This window comes from Amborella trichopoda, chromosome 12 (genome assembly GCF_054954075.1).
Source record: "Amborella trichopoda isolate Santa Cruz 75 chromosome 12, AtrichopodaSantaCruz75HAP2 v2.0, whole genome shotgun sequence".
NCBI classification, from domain to species: Eukaryota; Viridiplantae; Streptophyta; class Magnoliopsida; order Amborellales; family Amborellaceae; genus Amborella; species Amborella trichopoda.
The window spans coordinates 46,853,469-46,873,961 of NC_142347.1; the positions used below are offsets into that span (position 1 = coordinate 46,853,469).

Consider the following 20,493-nt stretch of genomic DNA (forward strand, 5'->3'; position numbering starts at 1 on the left):
TTATCAATGGGAAAGCTTTCTATACTCCTAACGCATAGAAGTTCTATCTTCTTTTTACCATCCAGCCGTTCATTTTTTATCAAAAGAGCCACTCACCCTTTGATCTTAGATCCAACGTCTCAAAGTATTTTATTTTTAATATAATTTTTTTGAATGCGAAAAAAATATTAACAATAACTTTTTGATAAAAAATAATGATCAAAATACCTCTTGAAATTTTTAAGGGTATTTTGGTTATTTTATATTATTAAAATAGTTTTTTTATATTTTTCGTTGGTGCGAGTTTAATAGCATAATAGTCGTCCAAAATTTGATGTCAAAATTATTTATAAAATAATAAATTAAAAATAAATTAGTGTAGAAACGTGACATTATGATTGGGGCAATTCTAACCTTCTTCTATTTGGATAAAGAGAGGATAGAACTACGCTGTAAAGATGCATAGAAAGCTTTCTCTTTGTCAATAGGCCCACATTTCTCGGGATTGGAGGCATATAAATCAAGACCTTCGCAGAATAGATATGCAAGAAGTGTCCAATCAAGAGAGAGAAAAAGTAGACCTAACTTGCAAGATGCTAAGTGATGTAAATAATGTGTGTTAGTGTGTGTTGTTAAACAATAAACCTAAGTTGCTAGAAGCAAGTGATATAATCAAGAGGAGAGAACCTAACTTGCAAGGTGAGATAGAACATGATTTTAAACATTAGAGAGAAATTATGTATATATATTTTTCAATGAGACTATTTACCTTTACTACATGGCGGTCATAATTACTTCTAACATCTGATGTTAAATATGATAGTTTGGGTGTGTTACAAAGTTTGAAATTTTTTTTTTTAAACTTTGAGTTTGGTTAATGAAATAAATGTAACCACCCAATTTCACATTTAATGGTCAAGATTAATTGTAACTACCTTATATCAAAGATAAATAGTCTCATTATAAACTTTATATATATATATATATATATATATATATATATATATATATATATATATATATATATATATATATATATATATATATAGTAATGATTATATGAGACCTTCCCACACTCATATGTATAGGATCTTAAATAATCACCATTAAATTTGGCACAGATCTATATAAAAGTCAAGTCTCACACCTATGTGATAATCTTTATAGAGATTTGTGTCAAATTTAATAGTAATTATTTGGGGTCCTACACACATGGGTGTGGGAGTCTCATAGGATAATTACTCATATATATATATATATATATATATATATATATATATAAAATGTTAGGGTGCTTGGAGTAAATTAGCATTGTACTCAATATACTCTTGTTTTGTACGTGGATATTTTTTTAATAAAAGTATTTTTTGTCATTTAGAAAAGGTGTGACGTCATCTACATGAAACATTAAATGCTATAATGTGATTGAAGTCATATTCCATGTGGATGATGTCATAGTTTTTCTAAAATATCCATATTAAAAAAGTACTCCATATACAAAACAAGGGTATAAAAATATCTAAACTTTGTTGAGTACATTGATAAATTACTCTATAGTGTGAGCACTCTATAGACGAATTGTTATAATGACGAATTATTACAATGTTTTGCGCCTGCTTAAAAACGGCAACGGACCTACGGGAGTCGTGGTGGTAGTCAATTTTGCGTAAAAAAAATTCCCATCACGAATATTCTATGTTTGTGATAGACCGCCATGGGTTATGTCTATGACGATCTTTAAGCCACGCCGTTCAAAAAAATCAAACGGCGTCGAGTCTATGAGCAAAAATATTGTTCATTTTTGCTCATACATGTTATCTAGTCTATATCTTTCTATATACATATATATAGATATAGATATATACCTGATTTTGCAAAAAAAAAGAGGTAATCAAGAGAGTGGATAGACCTAACTTGCAAGAAGAGAGAGAGGGGATTTGCATATTTACCATTAGACTGAACTTTTAAGTAGAAAGTAATGTAATAAAGAGGAGTGATAGTGGACCCAACTTTGCAAAAAGCAAGTGACCAAATCTAGAGAGAGAAAAAGAGGGATAATGCATGTCTGAAACAACAGACATAACTTCCAAGAAGCAAGTGATTTAATAATCTCATTGGAGACAAGGCACTTGGGAACGGTTGCAACCAAAATGGGTGGGGACCCATTTTCTTGGTACTATTAAATCTATCAATTTCAACCCACTGTCCATTTTCCTAAAAAATAATTCTCGTGTCTTTGGATCTCAACCGCTCATTCCAAACGCGTAGAAAAATATAATTTTGCCACCGTATGTGTTCTGATACCCCACCCCCTAATGTTCTTGGTTGGAAATATAATAAGTTTGTCAATTACTAAGGGCAATTTATGTTAATGTTCTTTTTATTTTTGTTTAACATATTAAAAATGTTTTCAATTTTACATAAAGTTGAGGATTGCATAAAGTGTCCACCGAATACAAGTAAGGCGTAGATCTAAATTTTATTGAAAGACTTCTTTTTAGGGAACCTTATGGTGTCTCTAAAACCATGTTTACGCTAGTTATTAAATTTAAAATACCAAAAGGTATAAATCTAATAGATCTATAAATATTTGAAATTTTTTAAAATAAACGGTCCAAATAACGGTTATAAGATAGTACTATTTTTAGGATTTGAATTTTTTTTATTATATTCCTACATTTTGATTTTGAGATGATTAATTAGAAGATTTTCCAACTTTTGAACACTATTTTCTATTGAATTTTTTAGGGGCACTTTATTTCTATAATATAAGATTGCAACCTTATATAAATTTTTTCCTTTATATAATCTATATATAGACTATTTTTTAGCTTTTTTTTGCCTTTTTTAAAAAAATATCTCTGCTTTAGATCTTCAAACCCCAAACCAGCCTTTGTTTCTCTTGGTTCCAAACTTAAAGATCAGGAGTGACTAATTAAGTCTCACCGGCTTGGAACTCCAATTCTGAACATGTAGCACTTATTTTTATTGAGTAACTAGTAGAGCTCAAAGTAAACAAAAACAATGTAAAAGAAAGGGATGTCACTATAAGTCCCAACAAAGACATACATACGAGGGAAACAAAAAAAAAAAAAAATCTGAAGACTAGAAATTTTTTTTTTGAATCATAGTTCGAATCTTGCTCCCAGTATTTTTTCTTATAAAAAAGGGATGTCACTATAAAATCAGTTCAATGGGGTACATTCATAAATTATCCTAATCCCCATAAATAAATAATAAGATTAATCGGTAATTTAAAATTAAATTGTTAAATTATAATTGATCACGCTTAAATGGTGGAAAGTAGATTCTCTTCGTCGTTTGTTTAGCGGGCACTACGGTAGGTAAGCGATTAGCGGGCGAGATTGTTTAGTTTAAGTGAATGACCAAAATGCCCCTTGACTTTCGAGCCGGTTGTGAAATTTCGCCGCCGAAGAGAAAAGGTCGGGATAATGTTACTGAAACATCGCCGGATTCTTCGAAACTTCAAGTAAACGCCAAATTTATTTTAGAGTGCGTGTTGCTTACTCCCTCTGGAGCAGGCTATTCACTTGCTCCCCCAGGCAAAACACTTAAAACGGATTGGATTACCCTCACCTGAAATTTTGACTTTAGAACAAGTAATGGAGTACTTTTAGAAAAAGTTGCCCTTATGTTTTTTTTTTGATAAATTTGAGTTTTCAAGCACTTAAGATTTGGCAATAAAAATATTGAATCAGGGGATATTATTTTGGAATTGTATATAATGAGACTATTTATCTTTGGTACAAGGTGGTCACACACGTGAAAAATCCTTTTGAAGTTTGAGCTTGATCAACGGAATAAATTCAACCACTCAATTTCACATCCAATGATCAAGATTAATTGTGATTACCTTGTACTAAAGGTAAATGGTTTCATTCTATATTTTTCCTATTATTTTTTAGTAATGATACTATGAGATCCTCTCACACCCATGTGAGTAGGATCACAGATATCTAGAAAAGTTATCAATAAACCTATTCACCCAAGTTCCACACTCATGTGATAACTTTTCTAAATATCTATGTCAAAATTTAATGGTGATCATTTGGGGTCCTACTTACATAGGTGTGGGAATGTCTCATAGTCTCATTTCTCTTGTTTCATTATTGTAAGGGCTTTATTTGAGGGATTCAATGTATAATATCCTCCCTCGAGAGTATATTGGCATTTATTTTACCAACCGGTAGTTGGATGATTTATAGAAGGAAACTTATTTTATGTGGCTAGGTATCCATCTTAAACAATTGAAACTAATGGTCCAAAAGTTTTCTTAATAGAATTATTAAATTTAATTTTTAAAATTTATTTATTTTTTCATATTCATGATCTCTATGTTAGAGATTATATATCATTAAAGATTAAGTTAAAAAATTCATCTCAAAAATAAATATTTAAGAGGCGCCTCATTTCTACATTGACTCGTAGAAACCGTGTCTTTATAGAATGTTGTATTTTGACCGATTAGTAGTAGTGAACTTCTGATGCAAATTTTCTCATCAACTTTTTGTTTACATATTCAATTTTGAAGGTTGGAAAGTTGTTCCTCTAGTAGTCAGACCTCTCTCTCTTTCTTTCTTGGATATGTAGTAAATAAGTTGTCAAGAGTCAACTTTTGGAATAAAATATATATATGATTTATTGGGGCGTGTGTACTTTCTAGAAATTTGACCACAAACTCGTTTGTTATACCTATTTTTGGTTTGAAAATGGGATTGACTCTCTCTTCATTTTTGCCCTATCTATCACTGGCATGATACTTCATGCACGAGAATTGTATCCATCTCAAAATTCAAAAATAGTAATAAGTCTAAAAAGGGCCTGACATTCGCAAAAGAAAAAATGAAATAAAAATTGCTGAGTTAGAATATGATTTCATGACAAATGTTTATATAAGGTTAAGGCCTTAGACAATCAAACTAAAGGCGTACCTCAAAAATTCACCGAAGAAAGTTGTTTTGATGCTAAAGAGCCTTCAAATAAATCATCTAAAAAAGGACTTCAAGTCTTGAAAATAATGCATCTTGTAATGCATTATATAAACCGTTAATTTTCAAAATTTACAAGTGTTTCATATATTTGCTTGATTTATACTATTTTTTACGTTGTAAATTTTATAATTAGATATGAAAATAAAATTTCAGATCATCATAAATATTTTTTATACTAAAATGACATCTTTGTACACTAATTACCAGTGCCACTTACTTTAATTGTTTAGGGCCTCGGGGTGATATAGACCACACCCTAATTTTATACATGCAGCCCTACTCTTTTATTGTTGCATTGGGTTTCAAAACCCATTGTTCCCCAATTACAACCTAGTTGTACCTTAGTAGAAATAAGGAACATATTGTTGATGACCAATCACGATGAGATATTTTTGTAGAATTAATATATAAATACAGTACTGTATTAATCAATAATAGAAATATATCTAGTTATTCCTCATTACAAAAACCTAAACAATATATTCTTAATTTAAACTGAGTAACGACTAAGGTATTTTCAAGATAAAACTACTAAAATATCTTTGATTGTTCCTCATTCTAGTTACAAAACATATGAAATTTAGATTTTTTTTTTTTCAATTTTTTGGTGTAACAAGTTGAAATGAAAGAAAAATAAATAAAAAAAACATCTCAAATGTTATCTGGGATAATTTGGCCCGGTTAATAATTCACTATCCCAATTTTTTTTAAAAAATAACCGTTCCAAAAAAATAGGCAAAACTTTTTTCGCTTTAAATTTTTTAAATAGGGAAATTTCTCCAAAATTTAAACCGCTAAATAAGTTATTAAGCAAGGGCAATCCCACGTCCCCCTCTAAAGTTTGTGACAACAACCGGTGGTTCGTATGACGTTACGTGGCACCGGTGCCATTTTGGATACCATCATTCTTCACGTTAAAAAGTATCACAAAATAAAAAATAGGAGAAAAATGCATAAAAATATGGAAGGTGTTTAAAAAATTATCCAAATCTTTTGTTTAAGACAAGTTCAGTCATGACTTTTCAAAGATATCCCCACTGTCGGCTAATCTTTAGTTTACCTTCGTTTGGCTCATCCTTATTCACTGGTTAAGTATTGGTTTTTTTTTTGTTTTTTTTTTTTTTTGCATTGAAGGTTTCAGTTTATTGAAAATTGGGCGATCTGTATTGTGAAATGCTGATTCAGATCCAAAATAAAGAGGTCGATCCAAGCTTCCTTTTGAATAAGTAATATTATTTTTATTAGTGTTTAAGTTTTTGTCTATATGGCTAATCAGATGTGGACGGATCCACCCAAAAGATCCCCATTTTGAAACAATGTAGCAATTCTTGGTGTCTTTATCCACAAATTGGTGGTGTGAATCGTATACCCACCTGTCAAATTGGCCAAATCGGGATCCAAATAGGTCAAGTAGGAGATTAGAATGGACCAAAAGAAAAATAATGGAATATTATATCTGTGTTTCAAAATCCGGATTAGTCGTATAGACCATTCACCCACATATCTGTGCCAGGTCACTAGATTGTCTAAATCAGTAATCTCGAAAAATGTTAATAAATAAATAAAATAAATATAAATATAAGGATTTATGAAGTGGGGATTTAAGGGGACCCAATAAAACATTATTAAATAATTTTTTTTTAAAAAAAAATATATAATAAAGGGTTTCAGGGAAACATGCTGTGACCCATAGCAGAACAAGTTCGATCACAATGGATTCCCATCCACGCCTGCGGCGATCCAGATCAAAATTGCCAGGTTTTTACACCCTGATATAGATATTAAATCATGTTTCATGAACCTGCAAAATTGATCGGAAACAGCAAATCCAAAACGGCGATTCCTAAGATGATATTCGATCCGAAACAGCCGATCCAATACGGCGATTCCTAAGAAAGAGTGATTCTTCGTTATATTTTTCCTCATAATTCGCACATAATTAAACAACTATTCTCAAATGTCTTTTCTGAAAAAGGCATGGGCATCTGTTCAATCATTTTAATTATTGTGAAAATAAAAATGCGGGGATGCTTAGCTTTTTCATGGTTGGCGGTGGCGGCCACGCAATGCAAAAGCTGGCCCAAGAGAGAGAAACAGAGGAGAGAGATAGGGGGGTGTTTAAAGAGTAAAACCTCGAGGAGTTTTAGAGAGAGTTAGCGAAGAACAAATTTGACAGCTTTATTATTGTTCCGTGTTTGCAGTTGCAGAGGGAAGATTTCCCAAATCTTCCCTTTGCAAAGAAGTATGAGAGCCTATCTGCCCAAGCATTTGAATCCATTGAATTAGGGTTTCTTTTTTGCAAGTTCGTGCAGAGGGCTTTAAAGCGTTTTCTTTTTCTTTTTCCTGTTCTCTGTTTCTTTTAGAGAGAAGGAAGGATTAGAAGAAGATGGCAACCAGTTTTGATCGGTGGCAGAAGGATGTCTTCTTTTCGGCGGCAGAGGAAGTTCAAGAATCGGCTGATTTGTATGTTTATGCCACCTCTCTCTCTCTCTCTCTCTCTCTTAATTTAATGGTGCCAAAGCGGGAATGTGATAGAAAAATATGAACGATAAAGAAAAACAGTGTTTTGATTATTGGAGAGTTTCGATGGTTTATTGTAATTATTGGGTTAATTGAATGGATGGTGATGCCTGGTTTGAGATCAATCCTTTTTGGCTTATTTGCTTTATTGATAACTTGTTTGAGAGAAGATTCCATTTTTTTCATGAAAATTTGGGAAGATGGGTCATTGTTTTCAATTTGTGATAAATTATCCTTGTTCATTTTCTAAATTTTTTTATCCCTTGCTTGGTTGCGAAATTTTTTTAATGTTCTTTTGTATAAGTTTGAACTTCGTGGTTTAGATAGAGATTTGTGATGCTCTGATATTTTTCTGGGTTTTCGAGAAAAATGATTTCTTTTTGTCACCAAGGTATTTTTCATGTGGTTGTGATCTTTGTTATGTTGGTGGGTGAAATTATTTTTTTCCTCTCTAATCGGTGACTCTTGTGAGAATTTTTCTGATTTTCTGATGTGTTGTGGCTTTGTTACTGGTATTTTGACATGGGATTTTTGTTCTCCCAAGGAGCTTTTCGTGTCCATTTGAATAGAGATTTTGGGTAGATTGATATATTTTGACATTTCAATGGAATCCAACAATCTTTTTGTGCTGGATTTGTTTGCTTTATAGTATTGTAATTTTTGGGGCCATGTTAAAAGATTTTTGGGTTTAATAGATTTCCATTGTTCTGGTATACTGTTCCATTGTGTTTTTTGTTGGTTCACCGTCTAATTCACTGCTTTAGCTTTTTATACAGTTCTTTTATGCTTTGGTTTTTGAGGAGGGGCGATGTGTGGTATTTTGATTTCACAGTGGTGTTAGAAATGTTGGGGCAATTTAAAGCATCGTGGGTTTTTAAATGGATTTCCATTTTTTTATTGTTTTGAAATGTTAAATTGCTTTTTGGTCAATTTACCTTCTAAAATTCTTCTTTTTACTTATTAGATAGTTACTGTTATGTCCTTTTTTTTATAGAGTATGCGGAAGGATTTCTGTTATTTTGATTAAAATAAGTGTTGGCCTTCTAAGATGATTCTTGGAACTTTTGGGTTTTGAATGTTTCAGAATGGAATCGGTTTATAGGACGTGGTTAAAGGATCGAAGAGAGGGATCGCGGTCAGATGATTCAGATGAGCTTAGAAGGGATCTTCATACTGCCCTTGGTACTGCGAAGTGGCAGGTAGTTTGTTGTCCTGGTTCGTGCATGGGGGTTAGATTTACTAATCAAGAAAAAAATTCAGTTTTTTGGTTGAACTATGAGTTTTTTATTCTATAGTTTTTTTTAGAAACTTGGTTTCTTTAATACCTGTTTCTTCTTTGTCTGGTTCTTGTTAGATTTTTCCCTTTGCCATCTCCAATTGAAACTTACAATTAATTGTTATATTCTTTCATAAGAAGGTATTTACTTAATATGAGGTTTCTATAAGGTCTAGGCTTTATGAAAAGAAAATAAACCCTCACCTCAAATCCTCGTCTGGAAAGCACTTTCGACAACAGAAATCTCCATGATAGCTATAAAATCAATTTCCAACAACACCAACAATGAAATTCGAAACTCAAAAAATGGTACAGATCATGTGGATCTATGAACACCTATTTTTAGTGTGAAATGGACTATCTAGATAATGTTACAATGTACACTATTTTTAGAACTTGAAATCTTTTTTTTTTTTACGCAACCATAATGTTCAAGCCAAGATGATTGATGTAAAGGTCATCTAATGCTTGAATTGCAACTTTCGATGAGTTATGAGGTGAGGCTTTACTTATTTTGATAGAGCTGCAGCCCTATCAAACCATTTTCCATTTGCTTATCAGAGAAACAAAGTTATAGCTGTCTTTTGTTATCAATTATTAGAAATTTTATTGTTCCTTTGCCTTGGTGACATGGGAAGATGGTAGCTTCTGGGGTAAATATGTAAATAAGCAGAAATGCGGAATTGAACTTTATGTTTTGGTTGCTGCTTCTTTTCTTATGCAGTTGGAGGAGTTTGAGAGGGCTGTCAAGTCATGTCAACAAAATTCCATGCTTGATGATAGTGCATCAAGACACAAGCAATTCGTGCTGGTGATTGAAAACCAGATTGCTCGTATTGAAAAGGCATTGATGGAGTCTGCTATTGAGGAAGGGAAGGAAGGGTTTCGATGGGTACAGTTAGATAAAGAAGAGAGAGATGATTTGGCTCTTTTTCTCTCAGGTACCCCACAAGGAAAGGCTGATAAGTCCAATCCTCTTCCATTGGACAAAGAGGTCTCCCATGAAAAGAAACCTGTTCCTTGTGGAGAACCGTGCCGTATAAAAGAGTTCAAAGAAATAGTGACCATAAACAATGACGCAAAATTTGTGGTTGAATTTGAAGCCAAAGAACTTCATGGAACGAGAGATGGAAATTTCAGTCATGGAGAGAGCATAAATGGGCATAGAAGAACTACAAGCGAGGGTTCAGATATTGGGGCTTGGAAGATTGTAATTGCAGATGGGGATGAAAAGACAAGATCGGAAACACTCGCAGAAACATCTTCACAAACCCATGGCTTCTGTGGTTTGCTCAAGGGTATTGAATCTAGAACCAAAATAAAGTGGTCCAAAAGTGGGTTTGGAAAAGGAAAAGATGGAGATCCTTATGAGGCTGATATTGTGAGCTCGAGTTCTCAGGTCTGGAGAGGTCCTCAACAGTTGACTCAGGTTAGTGCACATCCTCTCAAAATCTGGCTACTTTTTAAGGGTCCATAATATTTTCAATAGCTTTACATTCTTTGGATTCCAATTGCTAGAACAGTGTCGTACGACATCATTGTTGATTGTATATGTGATGTTGTTCTCCGAGATGATGTTTTCTAGTTTGCATTTTAAACAAACTCAGATTCGCTCAATGAATACACTTGTTTTGGGTCTATTGAATTTTCCGAATGTAATCCGTTTTGCAAATGAGTGAGTTTATCAATGAATAGGTCAGTTTTGGTCTGGGTTTTTCATTTTGAGTGAGTTTATTGATGAATATAAGAAAATATAAGAAAAATATAAGAAAAATGGGTCCTTGATTTGACTTGGTATTCTCATTGTTCGAATGAGGAGTGAGTTTTGAGCACTAGATTCGATGGTTATTGGTCTTGGGCTCACTCAATGTGTTCAGCTGTATGATTTTTTTTGTTTTTATTATAGGACTTTGGGTCTCATATAATTTGTAACTGAAACAGGGAATTAACAGGATTTGCGAAAGAAGTAGGAATTGTTTTGATTATAGCCGAAATGATTTCAATGATTATCGGGCTAAGCAGCTTCTTGGGTGGTGCGGGGGAATTCAGAAACGCCTTCAACGGTCTCATTATAGTGTCCAGCAGAGCTCTTCTCGCCATATCTTCAAGCTTTTGCTAACAATTATCTGTATTGGTGAGTGAAATTTGTGAGGTTGGGAACTTTTAGTTTACTTCTATACATGCAGATTTACTATCCTTAAATTTATGAGGTGAAGACCTCAGCTTATGATTTGAGATCTTGGTATTTTATTAGTTAGTAGAACTCCATCTATGGTATTGACTCGTAACCCATGTGAATGTTGTATCATTATAGGTTGTCATGTGTGCATCTCTAGTTGTATAATCATAGGTTTTTACGTCATATGTTGTGATTTCTTTTTCAATACCAACTAAGAATCAGGAGTCTTTTAAGCTTGTACAGAAACATTCATTTGCTTTTCTTATGTAGCTTAACGTAGCGTTTGCTGCTTATTTATGAAGTAATTGGTTTTGAAATCAATTAGACTGGAGTAATTAAGCAAATTAAGAACTATGAAGAATTTGTAAACTCACATGTTCAATAGCTACCCTTTGACAATGGTTCCTTTTTTCTTTTTTCTTATTGTCGAAATTTATTGGCAAAATAGTGGGTAAGAAGACAATCATTGCACGGGGCTTTTATTTTCTGTGACTTGTATTTTTTTATTTATCTTTATTCAGTCTAAAGTATAAATCAGAAGAACAAGACCATTCTATATGACTTTAGGTCATTATATCGTAAATGGAGAATACTAGGCATTTGCCTTGTTTTAAATTTTTTAATTTGTCATAGTCCAAGTTAGCAGAAGCTAATGGGTTCTCACTGATTTACAGCCGTGTTTATATTTTATGCAATTTGAAGGTGCTTCATACACCACTGATGGCTAGGACCAAAGGTACTCAATCCCCCACATCTTATTGGGATATAATCATTTTCGTTAATATTGTTCTTAAGTTATTTATCTTTTCCATACAAGAGTTATATTTCCATTGATAACTTGATCACTCACCAGGTTCACAAGCTTGTCATCCAGAGCAAATTCAGTGGCTTTGAAAAATACCACAAATTTAATATGCTCATATTTTTACAGTCATATGCTCGTGAAATAAATTATTTTGAGTGAAAATATTATCAGTTTGCTCTTTTTGATGGATTATTTTTGGGCTTTGAAAAGCGGTATTTTCAAGCTCTTGAAAATCCTGCCTCTTAAAAATGTACCTCTGGTTTTAGTCGATTTTTTAAGATCCCTTTCTTGTGAAAATTCCTGAATCCAAGTCTCAATTATTTCATGATCTTTAGTATGTATGGATCAAATATTAACTTCTTTTTTTTGTCATAATGTAGGTTCATTGATTGGCATGAAGTAAGACCACATTTGATCATTTATACTTACCATGGCCAGCTCTCTTTAGATATCAATCCTTGTGATTTGCCCATTTCATTCTCTCAAATCTGTTCCATCCAAGATGATATCATGTGGGGTAACTGGCAATGAGATGAAGAATCACTGGAGAATGATGCTGCACGAGCTCTCCCTGTCTCGTTGGTCTAGAAAGTGAAAACTATACCACGCATTGTATAGTATGTTCAAAATATTAGTTTAGTATGCCTGCATCGGTGGTCAGATGTATATTTGAGACTTGCAAATTAGGGCATAGATGGTATGGATGGGAGTTTTGAGGCAAGTTTATTTGATGTATATTTGAGACTTGCAGATTAGGGCATAGATGGTATGGATGGGAGTTTTGAGGCAAGTTTATTTCTGGTGAAGATGAACTATTGTCGTGTGCATTTCTTCTTGGGCATACTGATATTGATGTATTGATCTGGTCTCTAAATGGAAGGGACCAATTGTTTTTGTGAGGCTATGTTGCAGTGTGGGTTAAGTTTTGCTTCTTTATCTTCTATGTATGACCATTTCATAGTTCGGATGTTGGATTTTAATTATGGAAAATTGTTTCATGCGGGCTGGACCGCATCAATGCATAGGCTGACTAAAAAGTCTACAACGTCATCTTTAAGATGGATGCGAGAGTAAGTGTTCAATCTAAAAACAATGGAAACTAATAGTCCAAATGTTTTTTTTCTAAAATTATTATTTATCATTTTTAAAATTTATTTATTTTTTCATATTTACGATCTCCATGTTAGAGATTACATGTCCTTAAAAATTAAGTTAAAAAATCCATCTCAAAAATAAATTTATTAATAAGCCTGCATTTCTACATATGTGTGGTCTTGGACTCATAGAAACTGGGTCCTTTAATTATTTCGTTTGGGATTTCGAGTGATGCTGATTACATTATTTGGGATTTTTAGTGAGTGAAATCAAGATCTCTTGTAGGATCCCCTTAAGAACTTCTCTTGCACAAAAGTAATTTCATATCTATATCCAGCCATCGTGAGAGAGAGAAATCGAAATAAATATATTTGGAGAAATCTAGGTGACATTAATATGCGATAAGATGAGAGAGTACATTTAGGTGGCCTAGATATGTGAGAGTGAAAATTCGAAATAAATATATTTGGAGAAATCTAGGTGACATTAATATGCGATAAGATGAGAGTAAATTTAGGTGGCCTAGGTATGTGGCGCATACTCAAGAGCAACATTAGTTGGATGTGTGAATTAGTTTAAATTAATATGCGATAAGATGAGAGAGTAGACTTAGGTGGCCTGCGCATGTGTGGTGCATACTCAGTCCAACATTTGTTGGATGTGCGAGTTAGTTTAAAAGGAAAGTATGAGCGAGCTAATTTAAAGGGAAGGTTAAAAAAGAGTAAGGGTAGGCTCAAAATGATATAGTTGGAAGTCATGACAAAAGATATAGAGATTTATGACCTCACTAAAAATATACACCTTAATAAAGTAAAATAACATATCATGATTTACAGATTTATGACCTCACTAAAATGTGACCTTTAATAAAGTAAAAAAATAAACTGAGATTTGTGTAGCTGACTCCAATTAATTAAAAAAAGATTTTGATGATGATGATATAGTCATCGTGAGATAAATGAGAAAAAAAGGTATAGAATACATAATTCTATTGGAATGTACTTGCAAGTCCAAACTCTTGGGCCAGCTGGGCTCCGCGTTCACCTCTGAAGCTGTTCCAGCGAGCAGCCCATTCATTCCTTCTCCCTCCCCAGCTCGTTCAGTCTACTCTCATTCCTAGGTCTTCGATATGTCCGCCTGATCGAACGGATAGGGCTAGTTGCATCGCCAGTAGGGCGATTCTCGAAATTCCTTCGCGGCAGTGTATATGCAGATACTTCAGGGAGCTAATAAGGTAGGCAACCGGCCGGACATGGGATGGGTTAGCTTGGCTCGGGACCCCACCGGCTCTGGGCTGGAGCTGATTGGATTGGCTCAAGTTTTTCAAGACCAGGCTGCCTGGCTTCTAGAGCTGACTAAATAAGAGACGCCCCAACAAAGCTAAAAAAACAAGTTGAAACTAGGAGACACCAATACAGTTTGAAAAGTTCGATTAAGAAATATGCCAGTTTTCAAAAAAGCGACCATAGTTTCAAAGGAATTTCCAGCATGTATTCCTTTCGGGGTTTTATTTTTTTGGGTGCAAGAATTCAGTGAGAAATTTAGGCATATGTACCTCCAAGTTATTGACTTATTGTTGCTTAAAATATCGATTCTCAAAGTTTAATATCATTGGCCATACTTTTTTTTTTTTCGAAATAACCTTTATATGTGACTTTCAAGGTCCATGGTTAAAACTTCACATCTCTCGCATGTGAAAAGAAAAGAAATGAATAGAAAAACTTTATTGACTTCGGATCTTGAAGGTTTGATGGCCCTTTGGGTACTTGAAACTCATGTTAATAAATTAAAAATAAATTTGGACCTTGAAGGTACCAAGTTTTAGGCTTCAGAACTTTGAGGTCTGAAATAACCACAATTTAAAAAAAAAGAAAAGAAGAAAAAGAACTAAAAAGATGAATATGAACCTCAAATCAAACTATGGAGGGAGATTTTCTAAAGGAAAAAGACGGGGACATATGAATAAAAATTACTTAACTTCTCATGCTCGCCTATTCTGTTTCCCGCCTTAAAAACTATGAATTCCAAACCCTATTTAAACTATTAAATCTCTCTTTCTCTCTCTTTTTTTAGAAGGACCCGGTTTCTACGTGGCCCAGCTCGCATATTTAGAAATGCCGGCCTCTTAATAAATCTATTTAAGGACATGTAATCTCTAACATGAAAATCATGAAACTAACGGTACAAGTGTTTTCTTGTTAAAATTATTATTTTTGTTTTTAAATTATAATTATTTTTTATATTCATGATCATCGTATTAGAGATTACGTGTCCTTAAAAGTTTATTGCAAAATCGATTTATTAATAGGCCGGCATTACCATATATGCGGGCTTGGGCGCATAAAAATCGGGTCCTTCTAATTATTAAGAGGACATTGTGAACTTAAAACAGCAAAGCAGAATCATGAGATAACCCAATGTCTTCTTATGCTTTAGAGCAAGAAGGAGAAGAAACCCTGAATCCCATTCCTCTAACCCTAATCTCCTTTCAGAAGTGCACTCTAGGCTGCCCAATCCTTGACTCCTTCTTCAATGGCGGAATCCCTTGTGGCTCTATAACTGAGCTTGTTTCAGAGAGCTCGTGTGGAAAAACCCAACTCTCTCTGCAACTTCTTCTCTGCTCTCTCCTCCCTCGCTCTCATGGTGGTCTCAACTCAACCTCTCTCTACATTTTCTCAGAGCCTCCTTTCCCCTTTCGTCGCCTCAAAACTCTCTCTGCAACATTCAAGCACCCAAACCCTAGCCCCAGCTTCGACCCCTGTGACCACATCCTCGTTCATGGAGTCCAGACTTCTGAAGAGCTTCTAGAGTTCCTGGATCGAGTTGAAACCCTAATTTCTCAGCCTCTGATAAGGCCTGTGAAGCTGGTTGTATTGGACTCCGTTGCTGCCCTTTTTAGGTCTGAGTTCGACAACCACCTAGCTGATCTATCTCGAAGGTCTTCTCTCTTCTTCAAGATCGCTTCAAAGCTCAAGGCTTTAGCGTCGAAATTCGAGGTCGCCATTGTTGTTACAAACCAGGTGGTTGATTCAGTGGGTCTGGAGGGTTTGAATGAAGTGCAGGTTGGGAACTACAGTTGTTTGTTCTCGTCAGGGAGAAAGGTTTGCCCTGCTTTGGGCTTATCTTGGGCTAACTGCGTCAATTCTAGGGTTTTTCTCTCGAGGGATGAGGAGAAAGTTGCAGACAACAAAATGTGGGGTTCTAATAGTCAAGCTTTGTCAGAGAATGGTGGTTTTGAGGATGGTTATGGTGATTTTCGAACACGAACCAGAAGGAAAATGCAGGTTGTTTTTGCCCCCCATTTGCCAAAGTTTTCTTGTGAGTTTGAGATCAGGAGAGATGGGGTTTTTGGGGTGAAGCCGTGAAACCTCTGGTTTTATATTTTTGAGGAAATAGCTGAAAGCACTATAAGATCTTACCAGTGAAATGTGAGGTGCTTCCTCTATTTAAAGAAGAGGCTAAAGAGGAGGGGAATTGAGGGTATTTGTTAGTTTTGTGGCATATATTTGTGCAGAAATTTGAAGATTCTAAATTTCAATATAGAGATTTCTTCACGAATTGCATTTTTGTTAAATTAAAATTTGAAGAATGTAATTTCAATATAATTTTTGATAGATTTCTTCTCAGAATTGCATTTTTGTTAAATGAAAATATAATCCATTGAATTAGGGCCCTAGCATTTTTTGATCTCATCTTGTTTGTTTGCTTGCAAATTCCAAGCACTCGAAATAAACAAAAACAGAGAAATAAGATAGAGACAAAAGATTGGTTCCAAATACTTTATTTTTTCTTTTTCACATGATCATGTGAAGTGGAAAAGATAATTATAGTGGTAAATTCAGACCAATAAAAAAATCAACAGTAATTCTTTACTGCCCAAAAGAATTATTTGTCATCCATAATTTACAGTATAAATCATGGAGAATGTTGGCATTGGGGTTTTATGTGGAATGCTTTATCTGCCTAGGAACCATTGCTTGCTTTCTCATCCAATCCCCGCTCACGCAGGGTCCGGAGAGGGATGAATGGGAAACAGTTTTAACTTTTGGTTTTTTATGCACAAAGTGATCACCGATTTCTCGCCCTTGTTAGCCAATTTTTTTACCGTCTCACCAAGTTGCGGCCTTTTTTCTCATCCAATCCCATATAGTTCAAATAAGGTATGTTATCACATGTATTTCTCATCCAATCCCATATGGTTCAAATAAGGTATGTTATCACATGTATATAGTTCAAATAAGGTATGTTATCAACAAGGAATTTTCTTTAGAGAAATATAAAAGAAGATTTATTTACCTTTTGTATAAAGGCATCAGAATCACTCTTGGCCATATAATTTGAAATCGAAAGCTCGGGGTTGTCCCATTGACTTGTCCAAAAAATTGAATGGAAATTTCTCGTCCTTACGCCAAATTCTTAGATTTGACATCTCATGGCTATGGATTACCGGGATGAAATTTTTTTGAATTTTATATCACGCTATCAAATTTTACATTAAATAGTAATACGCAATAGTGACATTCATTGAAGGGCCGAAGTCTTTAAAAAAAAGATTTTGAAGGTTTCTTTTAATAAAAAAGTGCGGTTTGGATAGAGCTGAGGCTCTACACAATCAAAGTAAAAGTGTACTTTCAAATAGTATCGAGAAATGTGGTTTGAATTAGAAATATTTGTGATTACTTTAAAATATATTTTTATTTGTGATTACAAAATTTAAAGTTTCAAAAATATTATAGATTGAGCAGATCTATGAAAACTTGAAAATCTTGAAAATTGACGATCCAAATTTCATTACAAGATACATTATTTCCGATTGTTTTTTCATGTTCATGCATCATGAGATCAAGATGATCAATTTGAACATATTTGAGCATCAAAACAACATCTTTTAATAAATTTTTTGAAGTGCATCCTAATTTGATTGTTTAATGCAGTGGTTTAAAAAGCGGATTGGTGACCCGCATCGGACATCTCAAAAACCATCCAGATCGGCGAATCGGAGATTCGGATCGAGAATCGGCTGAATCAGTAGGATTAAACCTTAAAAAAAATCTGAAAAAAATATTGAAATTCATTATAAATGATGTTTTTTAGGAATTCAATAAGAAATAAGGGTATTCCATTAAGAATTTTCATTTCTTTGCATGAATATGCGAATATTGATATGTTCTTTTCCCTGCATAAACTACTATTTACCCTTTAATTTACATTACACAAAAGGATAAACATAGAATTATCATGGATTAAGTATATCATCATACATGAACTACAATAAAGCATACAATTCGTAACATACGATCTAAAAATAAAATGACAGACGACGTTGTTCTTTATCTTGGTCACGCTAGTGCCATTGACTGAATTCGCGTGACAATTCATTGACTCGATCTAAAAACGAATCATCTAAATTAGTGGGCACTTCATTATACCCAAATCCCTGAGTGTTAGTGTTTTGTTGTGGTCCTAATCCAAAATCCCCGAAGCTTGTCCATCCTTCATGCTCATCTGCACTATCGTGTTCAGCCCTACCCTCTTGTTGTTGGGATTCGATATGTGAATAATTTGGCTGGGATTGGGTCGCCTCAGAATCATCATCTCTCTCATTTTCCTTTAGACCCCCTTCCCACTCTCCCTCATTAGCTGCAATATTACCGATATCTCCGACGAATTGTGGATATGTTGGCGGGCTGCTTCCTCTTTCATGCTGCTCATCACTTTCTTCAAGATCTTCCTCACCGATAGCCTCAAGTTACGCTTTCTTGTACAACACTGGCTCCTCTTCTTCTACTACCCATTGTTTTGCCGTGTCTGTGACAAATATTGTTTCCAAATCTATCGGCCCATAGTCTTCAAGCTTCTTTCTTATTTGTCGCTCTCGGAGATTTAAATTGTAATGAACGTTGACTAGTTTATGAAACTTTTTCGAAGCGAGTCGATTCCTTCTAGTAGTGTGCAACCATTTGAACGTACTCTAGTTTTGCTCACAGCCAGTAGCAGAATATGTTTGGGAGAGCACCTTGATTGCTAGCTTTTTTAAGTGAGGTGCATCACTACCATATATCTCCCACCATTCAACTGGATTAAAATGTAAAAAGCATTATAAGGGCAAGAACAATTCATAAGATTAAATATATGAATGAACAAAATATTAGTTAGGGGATAACCTGGATCCATCTTAGTTCGAGAATTCCTGACAAGTTTAGTTATGAAAGATCCTATAGCATCCATATACATAGCAAGCTAAAACAAAATATTTCGTTTTAGTGCATTATTCCTCACAAATATAACAACTCAATCAAGTTCTTACCGAAATATTAAATAATACATCTTGTATTGCTGCTACCTGGTTTCGATGGCTTCTCTCCAACCTGACAATAATGTATCTGACCCCTTCCATAATCTTGTGGGGATGTTCAGGTGTCAAATAGAAAAATTTTGGGTTGAAGTAATAACCTGGAAAATATATAGATAGAGAAATGTCATTTAAAATTTCATAAAAAAATAATTTACAATGAAACATTCTAATGATATAAATATATATTTACTTGCATAATAAATTGGGCATCCAAATTTGGTGTTCCACCTTCTTTCTATAAGCTCGATCACTTTACTAGCAAAACTACACTTCTCCCTAATAACTGATTTAGCTATCTCGATAGCTTCATAAAGGATGCCAATGGTAGCTTTTTTGTCAGCATCCACTATTTTTAACACCGTGACCAAAGGGGCAGTGGCCTCTACGATACTGGAACATCGAGATCAGAACCTCCTCTTTGAGACTATGCCGTCCACTTCTAGCCTGGTACTGGACCTCGAAAGGCGGTCATTTAACCACTTTTCACTGGTAAACAATCTCTTTATTGCACCTTCAGATTCTCGAATGGAGTCCACAGCCACGTAATCTGTCACAAAGCAGGTTATGGCAGGCCTGATTATCTCTTTTTTCTTAGACTGATCTCTGAACAAAAATAAAATTTTAGAATTGTTATATACAAATCTGGACACCAACCTCGCTTCCTGTAGAATCTCCTTCATAATTTTGATCTCACTGATCTCCTCTAACATCAAATCGATGTTGTGTGCTGCATACGGGGTCCATACTAGATGCTTCCTCTTATCCATCAACTTGCTGCCTGCAGAAACACATGCACGCGTATTGTCCGTAATAAACTGAACTACATGCTTATCTCCCACCTCATCCACTATCTGATCATATAGTCGTACGTAGAAGTTTGCATCCTTCTTCGTCCCTTATATGTATTTGCTACACAAAAAAGCTGTACCTTTTGGGGAATAGGCCAAGAAGTTTATAAACTCATTTTTGTTAATTTTATTCAACCAACCATCACTGATGAGAGTAATGTCTGTTCTTGACCAACTCTATTTATATTCTTCAATCTACTTTCTAACTTCCTCCACCTCTTCATCCAATATTGACCCACTGAGCTCACATGCCGTCGAGAGTTTTACCCCGGGCCCGGCTTTCTGGATTGCATTGACAATAGGTGGAAAATATGGGCTATTGACTGCATCAAAGGGGATCCCTTTATTGTAGAACCATTTTCCTATATATCTGCTCAACATGTTTCTCGTATCTTTCACCATGCCTTTGAGGGTTATCTGTTTT

At 34.4% G+C, this 20,493-nt stretch overlaps 2 protein-coding genes across 3 annotated transcripts; both read left to right on the top strand.

Annotated features, from left to right (window-relative positions):
- Positions 1-7,033: 7,033 nt before the first annotated feature.
- Positions 7,034-12,673, top strand: LOC18435524 (uncharacterized). 2 transcript variants are annotated; one of them, XM_011625532.3, is made up of 6 exons: positions 7,034-7,454; positions 8,596-8,710; positions 9,512-10,216; positions 10,729-10,921; positions 11,641-11,702; positions 12,152-12,673. In XM_011625532.3, the coding sequence occupies exons 1-5, from the start codon at positions 7,378-7,380 to the stop codon at positions 11,664-11,666; spliced, it is 1,116 nt and encodes a 371-aa protein (XP_011623834.1). In that variant the 5' UTR covers positions 7,034-7,377; the 3' UTR covers positions 11,667-11,702; positions 12,152-12,673. The 2 variants fall into 2 exon arrangements, with proteins under 2 accessions (XP_011623834.1, XP_088709066.1); XM_088852940.1 differs by lacking the exon at positions 11,641-11,702.
- Positions 12,674-14,493: 1,820 nt separating this feature from the next.
- XRCC3 (homolog of X-ray repair cross complementing 3 (XRCC3)) lies at positions 14,494-16,492 on the top strand. The gene has a single exon (XM_006845569.3). It carries the CDS (start codon positions 15,284-15,286, stop codon positions 16,229-16,231), a length of 948 nt encoding a protein of 315 aa, XP_006845632.1. The 5' UTR covers positions 14,494-15,283; the 3' UTR covers positions 16,232-16,492.
- Positions 16,493-20,493: the final 4,001 nt, after the last annotated feature.